The following is a 22925-nucleotide window of genomic DNA, read 5'->3' as shown; positions in this document are numbered from 1 at the left end:
TTCTGCAGTGATGTATGGTGAAAAAATTCCAATGCTTCCTTTCATTCACTACGTAGGTAAATGGTGCTGTGGTGCCTATTTTGATGAAGTCAGGTAAGGAGTTTTACCACATGATTTTGCTACGAAAAATTCCTCCGATATATTTTCATATGTATTGCAGTGAGTTCAGTATAAAAGCAGCTGCGTACCTTTTCAATTTTCAGTTCTCTAATAGTCCAATCTGCCTGAATATCTTCTGCTAGTTTAGTGATCACAATATCTCCGAACACAGTTACTGGCTTGTTGTCCTCAGGCCAATATTGGTGACATCTTACCTGATTAAAAGAAAGATTGCAATCACATATTGTTGTGAAATTTTAAATATGTCCAGCTGATAACATTAAATATCGTATACCGTAACATGCTACTTAACTGAACAGTTTGGGAAACATCTTGAGGCTGAAATTGCTTAACATTTCTGGTGCACTCAGCATAATTCTGGGTCCTGGTCTAAACTGGAAGTTCCTGTTTGACACCCTGAGAAGCAGAGTCTCTACCTCTTAAAAGGCTAGTAATGCAAATGGAGATGTATACGGTCAGGGATTCTCCAAGCAGGGAGGTGCTACTTCCCTAGCCTCCTGGAACCCAGCATGTGATTGGACGCCCACATGCCCAGTGAGATGAAGCATACCATAGAGGGTCCAGGTATTGTTGCTTGGAGGTAAGGGAGAGACAGGGCACCCACCTGCCTGGAAGCACTGCCAGAGTTAGTGCTTGGGGTTAACAAGCACCTGTGATGCAGCTGTAGTGGAAGAAATGTCTGCCAGCTCCATGTCAATGAGATGCTCTCCCATTGATTCTGTGTATACAGTGGGTTCATGCTGGACAGCACAGGTAAATGCAATACTGGCATAACTGTTGGGATCATGCCTGTGTAAATTCAGTTAAGTGAATGATCTGTCCAATTAAATCAGTCAATAATTCTAATTTTATACTGCACTAAATTAAAATATTACAGAGTCACAGAATTTTAATGGCACAGAAGGAGATCATTTGGCCCATTGTTTTGCACCAGCTCTTCAAATGAGCATTATGACCTAGTGCCATTGCCCTGCCTTTTCCCTATATCCCTGCACATTTTTTCTACTCAAGTAATCATCTAAAGTCCTCTTGAATGCCTTGAATCAACCTGCCTCCACCACACTTCCAGGCAACGCATTCGAAACCTGAACCACTCGTTGTGTGAAAAAGTTTTTTTCATGTCACATTTGCTTCTTTGGCAAATCACTTTAAATCTGTGCCCTCGCATTCTTAATCATTTTACGAGCAGGAACAGCTTCTCCCTATCTATTCTGTCCAGTCCCCTCATGATTTTGAACATCTCTATCAAATCTCCTCTTAGCCTTCTTCTCTCCAAGGAGAAGAACCTCTCCAATCTATCCTCAAAGCTGAAGTTTCTCATCCCTGGAACCATTCTTGTAAACCTCTTCTGCAGTCTCTCTAGTGTATTCACATCCTTCCTATAATGTGGTGTCCAGAACTGTACATAATATTCCAGCTGAGGTCTAATGAGTGTCTTATATTAATTCAGCATAACCTCCTTACTCTTGAACTCTATGCTCCTATTAATAAAGCCCATGTGCTTTATTAATTGCTCTTTCCACCTGTGCTGCCACCTTCAATGATCTATGCACATATACACCCAGATCTTTCTGCTCCTGCATCCCCTTCAAAAGTTCACCCCTTATTTTATATTGTCTGTCCATGTTCTTCCTACCAAAATGCATCACCTCACACTTCTCCACATTGAACTTCATCTACCACCTAGCTGCCCACTCCACCAACTTATCTCTGTCCGCTTGAAGTTCCACACTGTCCTCCTCATAGTTCACAACACTGCCGAGCTTCGTATGACCTGCAAACTTTGAGATTGTCCCCTTCACACCAAGATCTAGATCATTAATATATATCAGGAAAAGCAAAGGTCCCAATATCATCCCACGGGGAACTCCACTATAAAGATTCATCCAGCCCAAAAAAATATCCATTGACCATTACTCTGTTTCCTATTTTTCAGTCAATTTTGTATCCATGTTGCATAATTTAGCACAGAAATAGATATACTTTTTTTGAAACAACTGCCTAATGTATGTCAATCGGATGGGCAGAATTTTCTGCCTGTCGGGTGGGCGGGCCCTACCCGATCGCCGCCAGCGAAGTGGGCCACACCGCCATGTTACGTGGGTGGGCCAATTAAGACGTGCCCAGCGTGACATGTCGGAAAGCGCATGCGCTCCCTGTGCGGGCGGGGGGGGATCCCTAAAAGCGAGAGTGCGCTCTTTCGCACATGCGCACAAAATAGCGCACATCTCCCTAATGCTAAGTGCAGCCTCAGGGAGATCGTTTCAACTTTTAAAACTATTAAGAGTAGAGAAAATAAAAATTCCTTACATGTCCCCTCATGTGACAATGTCACATGAGTTGGGACATGTTCATAATTTAGAGAACAACTTTATTACAATTTTTAAAACCCTACATGAAACATCATCCCGCCGCTGATAAGTCTGGCAAATTCACTAATCTGTTCAGATAAATGGTGTAGTACAATTCCACAGTATATCATGGTCTAACAGCGACTTACTCTGCCCTTTTCAAAACAGTGCGTCAACATCACTATGGATTGAGTTCTTGTCTCCCAAATCATTCTCCAAAAATCTGCCACTGTTCCTGGTAATGGGCCCTGAGTAGCGATAAACTCATTTGGGCACAGGTAACCCTATTAACATTGCAAATATAAAGATAAAGGAAAAATACATTAAAAATATAATGACTATACATAATAATGTTCTAGTTATGATGAATGTTGTATTTCAATGAGTGGTTCTGTTGTAGTAGTTCTGTTTTAGCAGTAGAATGAATATATGAATAGAAAAGTTCCTCTTCTGGAAGGAAGACCTACCCTGCTATTTAGTTGGCACACTCACCACTGAATCAGAAGGTTGTGGAATCAAGCCCTAATTCCAGTGGCTTGAATATATATATATATTCCAAGGTGACACTCTAGTGGAGCACTGAAGGAGTGCTGCACTGTCAAAGGTATTGTTTTTCAGGTGAGACATTAAACTGAGATCACATTTGTTCTCTCAGAAGGACACGAAAGATTCCATGGCACTATTTGAAGAAAACATTCTCCAATGTCCTTGTAAACAGCATGAAATGATGGATTACCTAGTCATTTATCTTGTTACTATTTATGGGGCTTTGTTAAGTGCCAATTGGTTGCTTGTTTCAATATGTTATGTTGAATTATTTAGAATGTGTAGCACAAAAACAGGCCATTTGGCACAGCTGGTTCAGGCCAATGTTCATGCTCCACACAAACAATTACATTTCTTTGGCTTTGGGGCAACTTGAGGAGAAGAAGAGCAGAATCTTACTGCCCTTTAAGATTTTCTGAGGTCGGGACCAAAAGTGGGTCCAACTCTACTAGTTATTGCTTGGCTGCCCACCAGTACAATCTTATTGGAGGTGGCCAATTCAGAGGCTGAATGGAGGCAGGCAGTCCCACTGAAACAGGTGGGTGCTGGTGAGGCAGGCAGGAGGATGCACGGGCACCTCAAGATAGAGGCATCCTCAGAAGCAATATGAAGTTATTAAAATTATTTTTGGGGCCATCACTGTGGAGGGGTCCCTCTGTAACTGTGGTTCTGTGGCAGAAGCAGCTCCGGGGGTGACGGGGAAGGGGGTGGGGTGAGGGCTGAATAAAAAAGGCTTTGTTAGCATTTTACCCTGCCACTGGGAGGCCATCTCCAATGACCTGTCGAGCTTTGCCCACAATGTGGGGCCTGTTTGCCACTGGCAAGATCCGGGTGGCATTCCCAAACTGGGCCTGTGGCCAGTTAATTGTCACTAATGGGTGACCCACCGCTGCTGGGTGGGTAGCCCCTTCTATTGTTCAGCTGTCTCTGGCAAGATCGCCCAGAGGTGGAAATGCACCGGCCCACCGACCTGAAAGCGGCCTTTCGGATTTTCCTCTCAGTCCCGCCTCCAGCCCTGCCTTTGTGGGTCTCATAAGGCTGCTATATAAATGGAAGCTCTTTCTTTGGCCTTTAATTGTAGAAACATCAAAATATGTGCATAATGAACATATTTACGGTTTTGCTATCCATAGTAAATGGAAGATCTTTTCCTTCCTGGTGTAAATCTTTTGTCATGCAATGTTCCTACCTTTCGTGCTATTAGAAAGTAATCTTTACCAATGTGCCCTTTATGTTGTAGGCAACTGTAACGAAGTAGAACAGATGTTGAGAGACACTCAATGACAGTACAAAGGTTGAATTAATTGATAAGCGACCACTATTCCCAACAGATCACATCGATGGGTGTATTGTGAGGGGAATAACATGGAGAAATCAATTATTATTTTTAAGCAATAAGGATAATGAGAAAATAATAGTTATAAGGGGTCACAAGATACAAGTAAGAAATAATTGAGTAAAATAGCTAATACATTAATCAAGCAATACAAATAGCTTGGACCAGGAATTGAAACCCACGGCATTCAAGTAGTGGAGTCATTCATGTACAAATAAAAATGCGAAACTTTTAAGGGACAAATCATTAGGTAGTTTTTCTGAGGTGGGGAACTCATATATATTTTCCGAAGGAAAATGGAAAGGAATAAGAAGCCCAGATTATTTTCAGTAATTCTTTCTTCAGTACAATTTAACGTAATTTAGACCTGAGCAACCAGAACATTTTGGGCCAATTTTAACACATTCGAAACCCATTCACTAATACAGAGTTGAAATTGGGTTCTTTGCTTTTTATGGAAGCTTTATGAATCCCATGAATGAATTAAAAAAAAAACCCTAAATCCCTTTAAATAATCCAACTTGAGTAAAGCTGCAAGTAATAGTAACACTAATTTCTTTTAACAGTTAGTGAAATTAATTTTAAATGTATTTGTCTTGATTTTTGAGGGTATTAAAAAATGAAATATAGATGTACTCACTGACACATAGCTAGCATTGATGAAATCAGACCCAGGGACACCAGCCTCAAGCATGAGTTTCACTCGGTTATTATTATCTACATAAAAGAAATATCAAATAGTTACATTCACGTTAGGTGTACAGTGTTGTTATTAATCCTTCCTAAATCATGCCTTTAGTGTAGATACATCAAAAACACAAACTAAGAACAGCTGTTTCAAGTAGTTTATAGTGCAAAATGAAGTTACATTAGTCAAGGAATGTCATGCTTTCTATCTCACGTCACAGTTAATTCTTAAAATAATAAAGGCACTTCTTCCTTTATTAACTCAAAAATGGAATAGCAATGACTAAGGAGACTCAGACTCCTGTCTCCTCCGATAAGATCTTATCCTTGGTTTATAGTCCATGATAAACATTATTCTGATCTTTGATCTACTGCAGCACACTCACAATTACCCCTGAACACAATGTCTTATGCTCTAAGGGAGCACTAGCACACAGCGACCAGATTCTATATTTCTTACTTTACACTTGGGGGAAAAAACTTTAGTAAAGAATGCTAAATTGGTTGAACTGTTGGATTAGATTACAAATCTTAAAAGCTATTAAGTATATTGTTTCATGCACCTGTAGTTTAATGTTTGTGTAAGTGACATTAAAGCCACACTTTATAGTGCTAAACTTATTATGCATCTTGTAAAATCATGAAAAATTAAAATTGACTGATTTAGAAGTTAACATAAATATTGTTTCCAGATGCTTTGTTAAGCCAAATATAACATTATGAATTTAAAACTTGTTTAGTGCATTAGTAATAACATAAAGATAATATTGCATTAAACTCTAAAGTCTAATTTCAAGTTAAACAATTTTCAGATTATTTCCTTAATCTTTCATTACATTCTTTTTCTTTACACTAATACTTTTTAAATTTGTTTTGCTTCACAATAAAAATATTTCAAACAACACAGCTGATTTTCACCAGCCTGTTCTTTTTGCTACATGACATGTTGCTTTCAACATTTCACTGGTCCAGAATTTTAAACTGATTTGCAAAACAATTAGGAAAACACATCGTTCTGGGTTAATAACAGATAGCATTTTTGAACTGCTAATTCCAGAAGAGTACTGCTTTATGTCTGCTTCACCCAGATTAATATGCACTAATCTCAGGAATAGCGGTAAAAAATAATATCCATGGTGTTATGATAGTTTATCTAATTGTAGCTTGTCTACCTACAATGTCCACCCAGCTGAGCTTCTTGACATGGCGAGACAGCAAGTGGTCTAACTTCTCTCCTCTTTAGTCTGGGTAATAAGGCGAATTGTCATTCCCAGCACAAATCTCAATATCGAAATTAGCATGTTGCTTTGAACATTTAGTAACTTTGGCTGGGATTTTCTGGTCCTGTCCGCAGCGGGAATCTTTGCCGGCAGGTCAGAAAATTTGAAGGGTAAGCCAAAGGTCCTTTGACGTCAGGCGGGAATTTATGTTCCTGCGGTGGGCAGGTCCGGAAAATTCTGGCCTTTGTTTTACCAACTGTATGGGGATCCTGTTTATTGGGGACTAATTCACTGTGACACAAAATGATGGGACACAAACTGTATCTAGTGATCTCCTGCGTAGAGAGTTATTGGCTGGATTGTGCTTTTATAGAAAGGTAACAAGCAGAAACTAGGCAGTTCTACAAATGGAAGCAGAAAGTTGGAAAGTCATTTCAAATATCTCCTGTGCACTTCCTAGTGGTCAGTTTGACAGCAGCATTGGCAAAGATTGGAAGCAAATTTCCCACTTGACCTCTTAACTGGGGAGTACAGTGTGATCTATGAATATGAAATAAATCAGAAACAGAAACAATCAGAGCAGACAAAATGAGCATGAGCTAAGTCATCCAAATCTCATGAGTACTTCCAGATGCGGAAACATTTGATTTGGAAAACAACATGTTAAAGTGAAGATGGAACAAGTCTTCTTGACTTGCTGAGGAAAAAAATGGCTATTGTAGCCTTAACCCCAATCCTGGAAATAAATTCAACTGAACAAACGTTACATAATGAATTACTGCAGAAAAACTTTTACATAAATTTGTGAAAGTTACCCCCATGTTCTCAACATAAAATACTACTTTTCTCAAAAATGGAACATTACTTGATATAATTAATTGTGGACCATTTTTTAAAAGTGCATCATTTTAAAAAATACATTATATTTTTTGCACCATCACTGTTGTCTCCTTGAAAAAAATGAAACTACATGCTTTAATTGAAACATTTTCTGAAAAAATATTTCAGATAATAGCTCTACAAAGTCCTCTAATCAAATAATTTAACGGAACTTACACGGTTTTATATTTGCAAAGCGATTCTTGGTTCGGTTCCAAGGCAAATCAGCATCAGATGATGTGAGTTCTTGACCCAGTTTGGGGAGCTCCTGTAACACAAATATTTCAAACTGTCACTTCTAACAATCAGACCTGATATAAAGATCCATGAACAGCCACTGAATCCGGTATTATTAAACTTCCTGCAAGGGGGATCTATTTTCAAACTAAGTTAAGCTTTCTCTTCTAAGCCTTACGATTGGTTTACAAGGTACTGGTAAAGCACTATAAACCAAGCAAACACTATAGGCAGAAAAAATTAGCTACCATCTGGAACATTAGATGGAATTTAGTGGAGCATGCTGGAGCAGGCAAGATGGCGGACGGTCCCAGAAAATTGTGCCGGAGGCCATATGTCTAACTCCTAGCAGCAGTAAAACTTTCCCGCATTAAGTGAGCAGTGGGAAGAATCTAACATGAGAAACTTGCCTGCTAGCAGTGGGAAGGCAATTAAGCTCATTAATAAGACACTTAAATCCAATTATTCCTGCACCCACCAAGATTTAATGGTGGCTCAGGGATTAAACAAGATTTGTATGAGTCTCCCATGCCTCAGAAAACTGCACAGCAAACCCTGTCGGGGCCTACTGTGGGCAGTCCCTCTTTCACAGGCACTCAGTGCCTGATCATGGGACCCAGCAATCGGGAAATTGGGGGGAGGGGGTAGAGTCACCGAAAGCCACATTGCCCCTCCCCATCGCATTCCCTCACTGATAACCCCCTCCCAGGGACCTTCATCCCATTCCCATTTATGCCACTCCAGTGATCCAGTGATTGAACCTTGGTAAAGGCCCCAGTGTGTTACCGATAGCAGTCACTGCTCCTGGCAGCAGTGCCAGTGGAGAGCTGCCGGCCTCTGATTGACAACCAGCTCTCAGGGGCAAGATTTTCACCCTACTAGGGACTTAATCTACAGTGGCCTACTACTGTACAGTTAAGTGCCTGATTACCTGGTAATTGTCTCTCAGTGAAAAATGATGCAGGGTTCCCACCAGTTCCCTAACCGGTGGGCAGGAACCCTGTCAACACTAACTTTCATCCATAATTTTTCACAAGAGAATCAAATGGTCCAAAGGATTAGGAAGCTCCTCAATTCCATTCACATTTTTATTTTCACTCCCACTGGACAAATCTGTTTAGTTTAATCTTTCCTTTCATTGAAAAGGGACAGTTGTAAAGTCAGTGTTTTAGATGCCCTGCAGCAGTACTGAGGCAAAAATAAATCAACATTAAAAACTGTCTTGAAAATGAGTGCAAACATCTCAAATTGGGTCACACTGAGAAAGGTGATTGGCTGGAATTTTTGCAGGTTTCTACCATAACTTGCAGAAAAATGAAGTGAATCCTGGAGAAGCAATCAAGGGTTTCCTTTAACCTGCCACCAAAGTTCACTGCAGGGGATTGGGATCCCCAAATTTTCTTGGACCTGAGGCACAGCATAAATTGGTTGGAAGAGCACTAAAGTGGGTGAAAAATTGGGCAAGACCCAGACATGTTGCCTAGTTGGCTAATATCTGAAGGGGGGCTTGACAAATAGAATTCCAACCAACCAAAACATGATGGGAGGTACAGTCAATAGAATAGGCTCACTGTGCCAAAATTCCAGCAGATCAAACCTCCATTTTATCTAATGATCTGTTTGCCAGGAAGGACTGATCATTCTCTATGGGCCAAAGCATTGCCTTCCAGAATTTAAATTCAATTAATTAACAAATCTGGTATAAAAAGATAGTGTCTACAATGGTGGCCACAAAGCTAGTGGATTGTCATAAAAAAACCCATTTGATTCACTACTTTCCTTTAGGGAAGAAAACCTTTTGTCCTTACTTGGATGCCAGACCCACAACAATGTGGTTAACTCTTAACCACCCTCTGAAATAGCCCAGCAAGCCACTCAGTTGTATCAAACTGATACAAAAAATTTGAAAAAGAATAACACTGGATGGACCACCCAGTATCAACTTAGACACTTAGAATGACAAAGCCAGACCCTGCAGCACAACCTGCCCAGATGAGTGTGAAAAGTCTTCTGCACTAACATCTGTGGACTTGTGCCAAAATTTGGAGAGTGGTCCCACAGACAAGTTAAGCATCAGCCTGACATAGTTAGATTCACTGTATCATAGGGCTGAATTATCCCCCCGTCGGGAGGGTTGTGCGGGGGCGGGCAGGAACGAGTGTGAACCCAATCGGCGCCCCCGATCAGGGACACGCCGGCATTTTACATGGGCGGCCAATTAAGCCCTGCCAGCATGACGCTCACCCAGGAGCGCTGAGCTCTCCCTGTGCGGGCTGGTGGGGTGGGGGGGGGCGATTCATTGAGTCGCATGCATGCGAAAGAGCGCAGAAATCTCCCTGAGGCACAAAGGTGCCTCAGGGAGATCAGTTTAAGGTTTTAAAATTTAAATAAAGGGAAAAAAAACTTTTAAAACATGTCCCCTCATGTGACAGTGTCACATGAGCTGGGACATGTCAATGAATTTTTAAAATAATTTTTATTGAATTTTAAAACACTTCATGAAATCTCATACCGCCAGTGGATGAAGGTTTCATGAAAAATGCGAAGGTTGCCTGGACTCTGCCTGCCTGCCAACCTTAAGATTGGATGGGCAGCTCACTTAACTTAGTTTTAATTAATTTTTAACAGGCCTTAATAGGCTTTGACAGTTTGGTGGGCGCGCAGCCGACACGTCTGCCGAATTGAAAATCTAAATGACGTGCGGTGACGTCAGGACGCCCACCTGATGTCACCGTGTGTCATTTTACGCGTCAGTGAGCGGGCCCCACCCCCGCTCGCCGACCGGAAAATTATTCCCATAGTTTACAGTCAAATTCCCAGAGATCCACCAGAAGAAATGCATAGTTGTATGCATGCAAAAAAGTGAAAGCAGCATGCTATTGACTGAGAAAAGTTATTCCACAACCAATGGATCAGGTCTAAGCCCTGCAAGTCCTGCCACATCCAGTCAGGAATGATGGTGGACAATTAAACAACTAAGCAGAGGAGCAGATTCCACAAATATCCCCATTCTCAATGATGGGGGAGCCCAGCACATCAGTGCAAAACAGAAAGTTGAAACATTTTCAGCCATCTTCAACCAGAAATGCCAGGTGAATGATCCATCTCAGGCTCTTCCTGAGGTCACAAGCATCATAGATGCCAGTCTTCAACCAATTTGATTAACTACTCGTGATATCAAGGAATGGCTGAAAACACTAGATGTAGCAAAGGCTATGGGTCCTGACAACATCCTGGTTGTAGTACTTAAGTCTTGTGCTCCAGTACAAGCTGCTCCTTTAGCCAAACTGTTCTAGTGTAACTACAACACTGGCATTCAGTTGACAATGTGGAAAATTGCCCAGATGCACAAAAAGTGCAAATCCAATTTGGTCAATTACCATCCCATCAGTCTACTCTCAAACATCAGCAGAGTGATGGAAAGTGTTATTGATGATGCTAGCAATCTGTATTTACTCAGTGATGACCTGCTCACTGATGCTCAGTTTGGGGTCTGCCAGGGACACTTGACTCCAGACCTCATTACAGTCTTTGTCCAAACATGGATAAAAGAGCTGAATTCCAGAGCTGAGGTGAGAATGACTGCCCATGACCAAGGCAACATTTCACTGAGTGTGGCTTCAAGGAGCCCTAGCAAAACTAAAGTCAATGAGAATCAGTGGAAAAACATCTCCATTGGTTAGACATATCCAGAATAAAGGAAGATCGTTGTCATTGGTGGAGGCCAATCATCAGTCCCAGGATATCACAGCAGGAGTTCCTCTGGTAGTCTCCTCAATCGAACCATCTTTAGCTGCTCCACCAATGATCTTTCTTCCATCATAAGATCAAAAGTAGAGATGCTCGGTGATGATTGCACATGTTCAACACCATTCGACACTCCTCAGATACTGAAGCAGTCTGTTACTGCATGCAGCAAGACCTGGACAACATTCAGGCCTGGGCTGATAAATGACAAGTAACATTCACACCACACAAGTGCCTGGAAATGACCATTAGAGAGAATCTAACCATCTCCCTGGATGTTTAACAGTATTACTGTCACTGAATTCCCCACTATCAACATCCTGAGGGTTGCCATTGACCAGAAACACAAATGGAGAAGCCAAATAAATAGTGGCTTCAAGAGCAGGTCAGAGGCTGGGAGTTAAGTGGCAAATGTCTCACCTCCTGACTTCCCAAAGCATGTTGGTCATCTGCAAGGTGCAAGTCAGGAATGGGAAGGATGGAAAGGACACTTGTCTGGATGAAGGCAGCTCCAACAACACTCAAGAAACTCAACTCCATCCAAAACAAAGGGGTTTGCTTGTTCAACATCCCATCCACCACCTTAAGCATTCGCTGCCGCCACCACCAGCATGCAGTGGCAGCAATATGTACCATCTATAAGACACAGTGCAGCAATTCACCAAGTCTCTTACAATAGCACCTTCCAAACCTGTGACGTCTACCACCTAGAAGGAAAGGGCAGGAGACTCTTGGGAACACTACCAGCTGCAAGTTCTCCTCTCTAACTTGGAGCTATTCCTTCACTGTCGCTGGGTAAACATTCTGGAACTCCCTTTCTCCAGCTATGTGGGTGTACCTATATCAAATGGACTGCAGCAGTTTGAGAAGATGGCTCACCACCACCTTCTCAAGGGCAGTTAGGGTGGGCAACAAATACTGGCCTTGCCAGCGAAGCTCACATTTTGAATGAATTAAAAAAAATATAGTTAACATCCTGTGGTGCCCACTGATCACAGAATACAAGAGTTTTGCTCCTTTTAAATGTTAGTGATTTATTTTTCAGAAGAGAAAAAAGTGATACACACCAAATCAGCACTTTCAAATATTTTTGAACACTATTAATAATTAGGTGTGTGCATATCCTGCATTGCAGAAAGAATCATACAAAACCAACTGACAGGTACACAGTAGTAGAGGCATGACTGGAATACAAGGGGCGCCTGGAATACAATGGATGAGGATACTATTTCTGAAGACAGTGCAACACCCAGCCCACCCATTCACTCACTCAAATGCTCCAGGATGTGTTGAAAAGCCAACAGGGCTCATGATCACCTCAGCATCAGATGCAGTGCAGGTAGTTGTGGGGTTAGGTTGTGGCCCAGCACAAGGCGGCTCAAGGCCACTTCCTTCCCAAGAGGGACAGACTGATAACCAGCCAACTGACAGGTGCTCAGCAGCCAACGTATGCTTAGAATACAATGGATGACTGGAATATAAATGCTTTCCATTTCAAAATGACACAAATAAATTGCTCACAAAAGCTATCTTATTCCTAAATCTCTGGGTGGAGTTTCATCCAGCCTGTCATGGCGGAAATCATGGCGGCCTGGCCCACTTAATCGTGGGAGAGGCTGCACGTCAGTCTCGCACAGCGGGAAGTGCCTGATGCAGGAACTTTGCCTGCCAGTAGTGGAATGTCAAATAGACTAATTAATGAGACACCCCCAACAGGATTTAGTGTTGGGCTCAGGCATTAATTGGGAATTCACACAGCTATCCTGTGCCTCCCAAATACCACCCAGCAAACCTAATTGCCAGCAGTCTACTGAGTGGGGTAGGGGGTGTGTGTTGGTCCTTCACTGTCAGGCACTCTGCCCGATCGAGAGATCTGGCACCAAAAGGTGAGGCCGTTGAAAGCCACAACCTGCCCTTACCTCTGAACCCTCTGTGACCACCCCCACGACATCCTGTTCCTTGAACACCGCCCCCACCCCCCCCACCTTGTCCTCACTCACCTGAGTCCAGGAATCTAATAACAAACCCAGATGAAGTCACTGGAGCACTCCCGGCAGCAGCCACTGCTCCCGATGGCCTCCGTCTGGCTGGCAGCTCTCGGCGGGTGGGTTATCTACACCAGGGTCCTAAATCCTGGGGAAAGCCGGGTTCCTGCCAGTTAAGTGCCTGATAGACTCTTAGCCTGGTCAGGCTTCCCCTACGGAAGCGACCCAGATTTCCCACAAGTTCTCCAACCTGTGTGCAGAACCCACGTCTGGAACATTACGGGCCGGATTTTCGGGTCGTCAAGCGGGCTCAGGAGTGGCCGGGAAGCAGTCCGTCAGCTGCGATCGGCCCCCGGCCGTGATTCCATGCTGGATGGCCAATTAATGGCCAGCCAGCGTGAAAGATGCGCTGAGAAGCTCAGCGCTGCTAGGGTGGGGGCAGGAGGAGTGTGAGTGCAAAAATCTGTGTTTGCATGGGGGGAGGGTGCACTGAAAGCTCCCTGGCAGCAGGGAGCTGCCTCAGGGAGATGAACAACTTTAAAATCAAAAAATATTTTTAAAATCTGAAAAAAGTGTCCCGACATGGGACTCACTCACAATAACATGAACAGAATAAAAATTCTGCCCAATACTTTATATTTATTTTTGATTTAATTGTGGAAACCTCATCCCGCCTGTGGATGAGGTTTGCTAAAGAATCAAAAGGCTGCCTGGCCAATTCGCCCGCCTGCCAACTGTAAGGTTGGACGCAGCAAAAAATCTGTTTAAATTAATTGATGACATCAATTAATGACATCGGGATGCTCGCCCAACGTCATTGCGTACTATTTTTACGTCTGATCGGATCGGGCGCGCGCCTACCCGCGGGACATAAAATCCTGCCCTACATCCAGCTCTTTCTGCGGAAAGCAAGCAGCAGCATAAGACAACACATTATTTTTCCCACTTGGCAGGATTTTAGGCATGAATCAGGTTGACAAGGAGACAGAGTCACATCCAGTGACGGAGGAAGCCACGGAGAATGAACAAGAAGATATGGCTGCTGAGCTTCATTTTTTGGGGAGCCCCATTTGTTCCCCTAAGAGTAACAAATGTGCCACCAATGCTATTTGCCTTGGTGCTTTCTCATGATGATAGTATAGGTGTAAAAAATTTTATATATTAATGCTTCTTCTAGGTGCTGGATTAGTGGGGCGGTTAATTGAGATGACTTGCTATCAATCTGTGTCTCTTGGGTTGGATGTATTCTTGTGCCCTCCTGTGTTGGGTCATGATTTAATTCCACCAACTGTTTGCACTATATCTGATACTGCGGTAGTTGGCTGGTGTTATCTGGACATCCTATGGCATTTGAGTGAAAGGGTGGGTGGCCTGAATGTTGCACTGTCTCAGAAATAGCATTCTCATCCACTGTATTCCAGTCACACCTCTATCACTAGGCGCTCTGTCAGAAGGTACACTGATCTTCATGGCAATGGATGGAATAGGATCTGTGAAGCCTTGCCTCAAAATTTTCTCCATCTGATACCCCATTTTGTTAAAGCTGGACAAGAAAATCTACTACAGTCTACCAGAGTAGTCTGAGTATTCACAAGCAATACACCAATATTAATGTCTGTTGCTATGGGCTCCACCGCAGATGGTCCTGAAATTACCATAGAAATATGAAATATAACCATAAAAATAAAACTATAATCTAGTATTTATGTTATTCCTCATGAATTATATACAACAGTAATTAACTGTGACACATTGAAAACAGATATATTTCTTTCATTTCACTCTTTCTGTTCAGTTGTTTGCTTTCCCAGATCCACACTACCTTTTTATCTAAGTAGAATGGCAGGATAGTCAGGGTCATTGTGGTTTACCGCCTCCAGAAAGTGAATTTCAAGTACAACCTAAGGCTAGATTTCAGACTCAAGTTGCTGTAAAAGGGCATCCAATGTGTTAAAGTGACCTTGATCCTGCCCAGAAGAACAGAATATTAAAAAAAAACATATAGAACTCAGTTGAATTAACCTTTGCCTAATGAACACTCACAGTGACACCCCATCAAGAAAAATGTCAATGTGGGGTGGTCTGCAGAGGATCAACCTACACTGAGATGGTTGGTGAATGGTTCCGATCAGGTTGCCACATATAGTGAAGAACCTAAATCAGTGTAACATTACTATATAAACATTAAACCTGGTAATTGGGTATTGATTATCAAGGCCAGGGTTCTCACTGGTCTCACATGCACTAAACTAGACATGAATTGTGACATATGAAGCTGCTAAATTCTTGGTGTGTTGTGACAACTGTTGAAGACATACCGAAAATTCTTCTTGAAACTTCAGGTTGTTGTTAACACACAGGTCTTCTACATGCTGAAGAAATGACTTCTTGTTAATGGGCCTGTGGGACAGATTGAGTTTTAAAAGAAGTACAAATTCATGTAACTTTTGTTCAAAATTTGCCAGTTATTTATAGGTCATTCTGCTGATGATAAATTACATTCAAAGATTATCTACAGTTAAGTCCTTGCTCCTCTTTAGAATGAGGCACAACCATGATAAGGTAATATTCAAATAGTGGGTGATTTGTTTGAAGGTATGGTTAAAATACAGTATGTGGATATTACAACCTTTGAGGATTTTTGTACAACATGAAGTTATTTCTTGAAATTTGGAATAAAAAGTAATAATGCAATCAATGCGTTGTCATTCTAATAGTGACATCTTTCCTGCACTCCAAGGAATTTAAATAAGCCCATATTACTTCCAAAGCTGAAATACAGATATGTATGGTTCACTCCAGAGGGAGAAGAAAAAGCCCTTCTCCAGTTACCATGCAATTGGTCATACTTTTATGATTTATACCGTTTGACTTTTAACCTGACAGAAAATAGAAAAGAAATCACATCAAATTTTACCAAGCTGTGAACAAAAAAATTAGAGAAATTTGCAACTACTTACTTGAGAGATTTCCTATAACTGAGCAACCTGCAATGCAGAGATTTTTTCAAAATTTTGCATTTTCTAAATACATTTTGTGTTTGTTTTATAGTCATTACAATATACAAAAAGTAGCATAAAGCAATAGGATATGCAACAAATATTAGGGCTTGTGAAAATCGAGAACACATCATATCCACTTATTAAACGAAATCAATATACACGGTTTAGATGCAAATTATTAAAGTCTGAAAACCATGTCATATATATGAACTCAGTACGAGGAGACATAAACAAAGCTATAAAGTGCATACTTATAAAACTGCATTGTTAAAAATAAGTTGAATTTTACAAGATTATTTGTGTGTAATATTAATTTACTGTCATAGATTTTTTTAATGACATGATTATTTCTTCCATTGTGTTGCACTGTAAGTCAAGTCAGGCCAAGACAATTGTGACTTATTATTTCATTTAAAACTTTGCTCTGAATTGAATTTAATTTAAATAATTTAATTTGTGTATGACTGCACTTGATTCAGTAACTCCACATTACATTCCTTTCTTTCTTTCAGTGATGCACACACATTTAAATTATAGTGATTTGCATTAAAATAAATTAGACAACTAAGTGAGCTTACCTTTCAAACTACAATGAACAATGGGGATTTTATATAAACTCCAAATATCTCATTATCTAAGTCATTTGGGGCTGTGCAAAAAGGGAATTTTAACTAAAATGAATAAGGGATGATTCAACCAAATTAAATAATTGCAACAGGAGCTAAAACCAAAACTAGCTATTGTACAGAATTGTCAGGATGTCCAAGAAAATATTAATGAGATAATTAAATAATTTATACACTTGTCAGCTCATGCAGGGTAATAACTTAGAAATAGTTAGGTTAGTCAGGAACTGATTATGAGAAGTCAATAAGAATATTTCCTTTGCAAGGTGGGGAGTTGTAAGAAATGAGTTGTCTAATGACTTTAAACAATTGTAAGAAATTATTTGAATATTATAGAAATCTTTCTCTGGCTAAAAGTCTCCCAACAGAAAGTTTCTGCTGACATGGATATACGAAATACTTTAAACCACAAACCTCAACCACCCACTCCACCCCCCCGCACCCCCCCACCCCACCCCCGTTTGAGTAACTTCTGACCCTTGATCAAATCTTTCATAGCTGAACATGTAGCTCAGCGAAGGTTCCAAGCTCAATCTTTTGGCTGCACTACAATTGGGTTAAGGAAGAGGAAAATCATCCACAGTTTTGACTATTCATGTAGTAGTCATCAGTTAAGGTTGGGATCAGACTTTACTGTAATTGTCCAGTGTCAAAAGCCACAACGCAGTCAGGGCTCAGTCAAGGTAATTACAATTTCAATGAGGTATTAGCATGTGGAATTGTATTCCAACATGACCTAGCACCAGTATAAAATGAAGAATCCAGAACTTATTGAAATCTTGTCTACAGATGGATTTTTGATTGAAATGGCACCCAAACATATTTCTGTGTTGCTGAATAACAAACATAGATTCTAAAAATCCATGAGGGTTCTACAAGACTCCTACCATAACTATGGCTAGAGACCAGCAGGATCTCCAGGGAAACAGTGCAGGTCTGATTTTGATGAGTCTCTGCAGTTTCTGTGAGTCTCTTCATTGCAATATGATAGGATGGGACTTCAATCGGCCTCTGACAAGACCAATGGCAGGGAGGGGGAAGGGCTATTCCATAAGGCATTTCATGTGAAGGCATACTGGCCTTTACATGGCTGTGGACTCTATTGGTGAGGTCCAGATTAGGCAAATAGTCTGCTTCCCTGAAGACCTCCTAATTTTAAAAATAAGTTCTGAAGACCACCCTTACCTGTGCACACCCTACAACTCCTTCCTAGCTCAGTGTGTCAAGGATATAATGGTGGGTGAGTGGGTGGATGCCAGAGCTTCTGGCAAGTAAGGGCAGCTGCGTAAAAGAAATGCACCTTAAATGGTACGTACCCTCACCTACCCTATTCAAATAAGGTGAACTCCCACTGAATATAAAAGACTCCAGTAAGGTCAGTGCTGCCTGAATTACAAACCCAGGAATTTCAGATGTATGAAATTTACTTTTCTGACTTCTATGCTCTCTTTATTTTAAAGAAAAATTGAACTTTTGAGTGGGCTTTCTTGACTGGAGTCATTAACTGTTTATTCCTATTGAGTTTTATTCATTTTTTTATTTTTAAATTTTAGTATGGGTCTACCCTTTAAATTTTAATCTGTCCATTTTCACAGATGTTCATATTTTTATGACATATTTTTATGCTTTTTTTCTAAATATGTATTTCACATTTAGAGTGTTGATTTTACTCCAAGCAATTTTATAGCTGAATCTCACAGCTGGACAGAGTGATTTTTTTTTATTAAATTTGTTATGGTCATAAACATATGTCAGTTTTCCATAGCTATAATGGTAACATGCATGCTGCAAGTGTTGCCAAGAAGTTGCAACCCACCAAATTTATTAATAGTAAGAGAAAATTTTATAACGCAAAAGTACAATAATGAAGATACATCATTCTGTGAACTTCTTTGTGCTAGCATCATTTGGCTGTGGCAGTACTGAAAGGAGCACAGGTGTTGAATATTATAAACTCTACAATGTCCAATTAACATTACTTTGGTCATTATATGTATGCATTCAAAATTAAATTTACTTCATACAGTAACTAGAGAAATTCTTCTCTCAAAACATCTTATACTTCATGAAACTTCAATCATTGTTTAAGCTATGTCAAATTTAATTTATTAAAATCTGAGCATTGGCAAAAGGACTTTATCCTTCTTTAGTTTGGCAAAGTTATAGTCCCATAAATTGTGCATTTGTACATAGGAATACATAGGATGGCACAGAAACAGGCCATTCAGCCCAGTGAGACCATGCCAGTGTTTATATTCCACTTAAGCTTCCTCCCATCTTTTTCCATCTAAATCTGCCATTGTAACCATCTATTCCCTTCTCCCTCACCTACTTGTCTAATTTCCCCTTGAATGCATCTATGATTTCCCTATTCTTCCTGCCAAAATGTACTTTCTTTATCTGTGCCCCAAGTGAGGGGTGCAAATCCCAAACATTTAACAGAACATTGTTTAGCAAGGCCAGGATTTTCATATTCTTTCACACTGAATTGCTACAAAAATATTACAATGATTGCCTATATGCTTTTACAGTGATGTTAAATTTTCCAAAGTACAGAGAGAGTCATTCCTAGCATCTATAAGGCCACCTGGGCACAAGATTTCTGCTCTTCCTTGGGCACGATCTCCTCCTCCTTAACTAAGTGCTATAACTTACCTGGCATTACCTCCTGGCTGGTATTGCTTGATCAGAATTTTATCAATTTATAATACTCTTGGTAAAATTAAGTTGTGATACTCTTGACTTAACATTCACTAACAGTCATAGAAAGAAGGGTCATGTCTTTGGTTTGAAGTGTAAATTAAATGACAAAGAGAAATGTAACAGCTAGAAATTCATTTATCTAATTCATTTATCTGTAGCTTTGTGGGAATGGCAAAAAGCTATTGGAATCAACTAATTTTAAGTTAGACTATCAGCTAGGAGAGTTTTCATTCAATGCATTCAGCAGACAATTGCATGTCTAAGCTCCAACTACTGAGAGGTATTTCAACCAGATGGGTCAAACGCTTGAGACTTCACATGCTGAAGGGAGTATTTTCTTTTCCCTTTCAAAGACATGGGCGAGAATCTTCTGTTCGTTGTGCAGCGGCAGGATGCATAAAACGCGCGGAGTCGGCTGCGCGCCCACTGAACTGTCAAAGGCCTGTTAAGGCCATTAATAAACTAATTAAAGATATTGACAGGGCTGCCTGTCCAACCTTAAGGTTGGTGGGCAAGCGAAGAGCCCAAGCTCTTCATGAAACCTCGTCCACGGGCAGGATAAATAAAAATTCATAAACATGTCCCAGCTCATGTGACACTGTCACATGAGGGGACATGTCTGAATAATTTTATTTTTTCTTTTCTTCAAAGTTTCATTTTGATCTTAATCTCCCTGAGGCAGCTCCTGACTCTCCCTCCTCCATCCTCTACAGGTATGCGTAAAAGAGCACAGGCCCTGACCCGCACCCCCCTGCACAGGTAGCACTACCAGGTGCGTATCACATAAAATGGCAGTGCGCAGCTGGTCGCAGGCAGCGATCTGCTCTGCACCCGCTCCCGACCTGCCTGCCCGACGTGGAGAAAATTCTCCCCATGAAAATGATAAAGCAAACCTGTGCTGTTTGTAACCAAAAACAGGGAACCGCTAGCTTGGCATTGGGGCTTGCCCCGAGTGTCAATATAGTCTGGGTTTTATTATTTTCATGGAAGTTAGGAGTAATAAGAAATTATTGAATTTCACCTTGAAAAATGTGTTTTGACCATTCATCTAAGTTATATAACGTAAGTTTCTTGATTTGCAGTTGTCCCCCCTTTCACAAGAGCACCTTTCAGTCTGACTTTGTAAAGTCAGGAGAATGCCTATGACAGCACTTGCAAAAATATGCACCAAGGGTTCTGTGTTACAACCACAGGTCTTGCTGTCGTTAAACTAGATAGTGGGCTGTAAAGGAGCACTTTGGTTGATGAGCAAAGTCTGCTTAAAGGAATGATTAGTGACTCTGAACTTGAGACAATATCAAGCAGAAAGGCCAAGGATTTGTTATAGTGATGCAGGATCCTATCTTGTTCTGGCCAACTGGCAAGGCTGACAGGCTGGTGTTCCAGCCCTACAGAAACAGATGTGGAACATTTGTTAGATTATTGGTCTAAAGGACATCTTTAAACAGTGTTTGAATTGAAAACCACTGTGCATAATGCTTTTCATGGTAGTGTATGCATGCCTGTGCATCAACAAATGAGAAGGAGAACAAGATATATGAATAATTTGAGAGGAGGCTTCTAGATTGAACTTTCCCAATTTCCTTTTAATCTAACAACAACCACAACAATTTGTATTTATATAGAACCTTTAATGTAGTAAAACACCCCAAGGCGCTCCATAAGGAATTTATCGAACAAAATTTGACACTGCGCTGCAAAAAGAAAAACTAGGGGGAGATGACCAAAAGCTTGGCCAAAGAGGTAGGTTTTAAGGAATATCTTGAAGTATTGTCGGGCTGAAGGAGATTACAGAGATAGGGAGGGTGAGGCCAAAGAGAGATCTGAAAACAAGCATGAGAAATTTAAATCTGAGGCATTGCTTAAGTGGAAGCCAACGTCGCTCAGTGAGCACAGGGATGATAGGTGAACAGGATTTCATAGAAGTAAGGATATGGGCAGCAGAGATTTGGATGACCTCAAGTTTACGGACAATAGAAAATGGGAGGCCGACTAGGAGCGTGTTGGAACAGTCAAGTCTCAAGTTAGCAAAGGCCTGATTGAGGGTTTCAGCTGAGGTAAGGGTGGAAAATAGAGAATGTTGGGGGGGGGGGGGGGCCATGGGGGGCACAAAATGGCTGGTAGCAGGTCAGATGCCTGTTTTACACCCTACATCTTTATCCTTTCCATTGCGCCTTTATTCTGAAATCGCACCCAACAACTGATTTGGAAGACACTTGGAAATGAGGTTCCTGAAGTGTCCTGAAATGCTTAAGTTCGGGGCTGTATTTTACTAATTCCACAGTTCCTGTTACTGTAACATGATATACTTTGCGTGAAATTGCACAATAATATGTTGGGATAGCAACACTTCAACAGACTGAGCACTTGACTTACTGGATGACATAAATTTCCTTGCGTCTAAAGAATAACGAGGAATAACTGGAAGAAAGGAGCCATCAGAATGTTAGTTTGTAAATAACTAAAATGTTGAGATTGAAAGTCAATGTGCAAGCATGTTTTAACATGTTGTCCTTATGTCAAAGCATGTGCTAGTAACACACAAACAGTGTTGTCAGCAAGCAATTACATTCTTGAACAACACAAGCAATTCTTTAAACCAAGAACCAACACAGGTGGATGCACATTGTCACACCAGATGTACTACATTCATCAAATAATTCATGCTGTAAAACATGGTCACTCACAGAGGAATAATAGTAGCAAATGTTAATTAGTGATTTAGCAGAATAATGTAGATGCAAATACTCAACCCCGAAAAGAAACAGAAATGCGTCTTTTAAATTTAAACTATCCAAAGCTGGTGATAATAGGCATGAAGGTCCTGGGAAGTGGCCTATGTATCTAATTAAATAGAAAAATAACATCCAATTTACTCATTTATTTTAGTTCTTCTGCTTCACACATTATCTTCACTATCCTAAACTGAACAGTGCAGATAAAGTGCATATTCTATCAGATTTAAGTAGCATATATTCCATATGCATACTCAACATGAAGAAATTGAATATAGGGAACAAAACTGTCCCAGTGCACATTTTAAATTTGATATGTATAATCACTCTGTTTGGGATTATGAATGCAACCTGCAGATGTGGGCACTTTGTTTCAGGATTTTAGATTCTGAAAATACAGGGGCACAGAGGGAAACTGTGCACGTGCCTTATTTATATCTACACCAGAGAAAGGTTTCTTCCTCACCATCAATTTTCGCTCACTGCTGGCAGAATGAGTAGGATTGGGGAGCCAGCATGGCATAGGAATTTTATCCACTATGGAGATGAGCCCTTGACTAAAGCTGACTTTCTGGTTTCTGGGTCATTTAAATGCAAGAGATTTCTTAGGTTATCTTGGGGAGTTTCACCAAAATGGGAACAGAATTTAACAATGACAGACCTTCAAGTGCATCCATGCTGCCTGGAAAAAATTATTTAAAATTATAATTATGAGTCCTCCTCTTCAGTCTTTTCATGCTCTTTCAGCGCT

The 22925-nt window shown here is 40.8% G+C and overlaps 1 protein-coding gene across 1 annotated transcript in view; it reads right to left on the bottom strand.

Annotated features, from left to right (window-relative positions):
- Positions 1-22925, bottom strand: part of ptprq (protein tyrosine phosphatase receptor type Q) — a 226504-nt gene that overhangs the window by 10418 nt on the left and 193161 nt on the right. The window contains exons 47-52 of the mRNA XM_041215661.1: positions 16069-16095; positions 15427-15508; positions 7317-7407; positions 4994-5070; positions 2621-2755; positions 189-314 (exon numbers count right to left, since the gene is read on the bottom strand). Coding sequence (XP_041071595.1) covers positions 189-314; positions 2621-2755; positions 4994-5070; positions 7317-7407; positions 15427-15508; positions 16069-16095 — 538 coding nt within the window. The remainder of the gene's footprint in view (positions 1-188; positions 315-2620; positions 2756-4993; positions 5071-7316; positions 7408-15426; positions 15509-16068; positions 16096-22925) is intronic.

Source organism: Carcharodon carcharias, chromosome 21 (assembly GCF_017639515.1).
Source record: "Carcharodon carcharias isolate sCarCar2 chromosome 21, sCarCar2.pri, whole genome shotgun sequence".
In the NCBI taxonomy this organism is placed as follows: domain Eukaryota; kingdom Metazoa; phylum Chordata; class Chondrichthyes; order Lamniformes; family Lamnidae; genus Carcharodon; species Carcharodon carcharias.
Note: the sequence above shows the minus strand (reverse complement) of the source record. Positions and strands in the feature narration are given on the sequence as shown.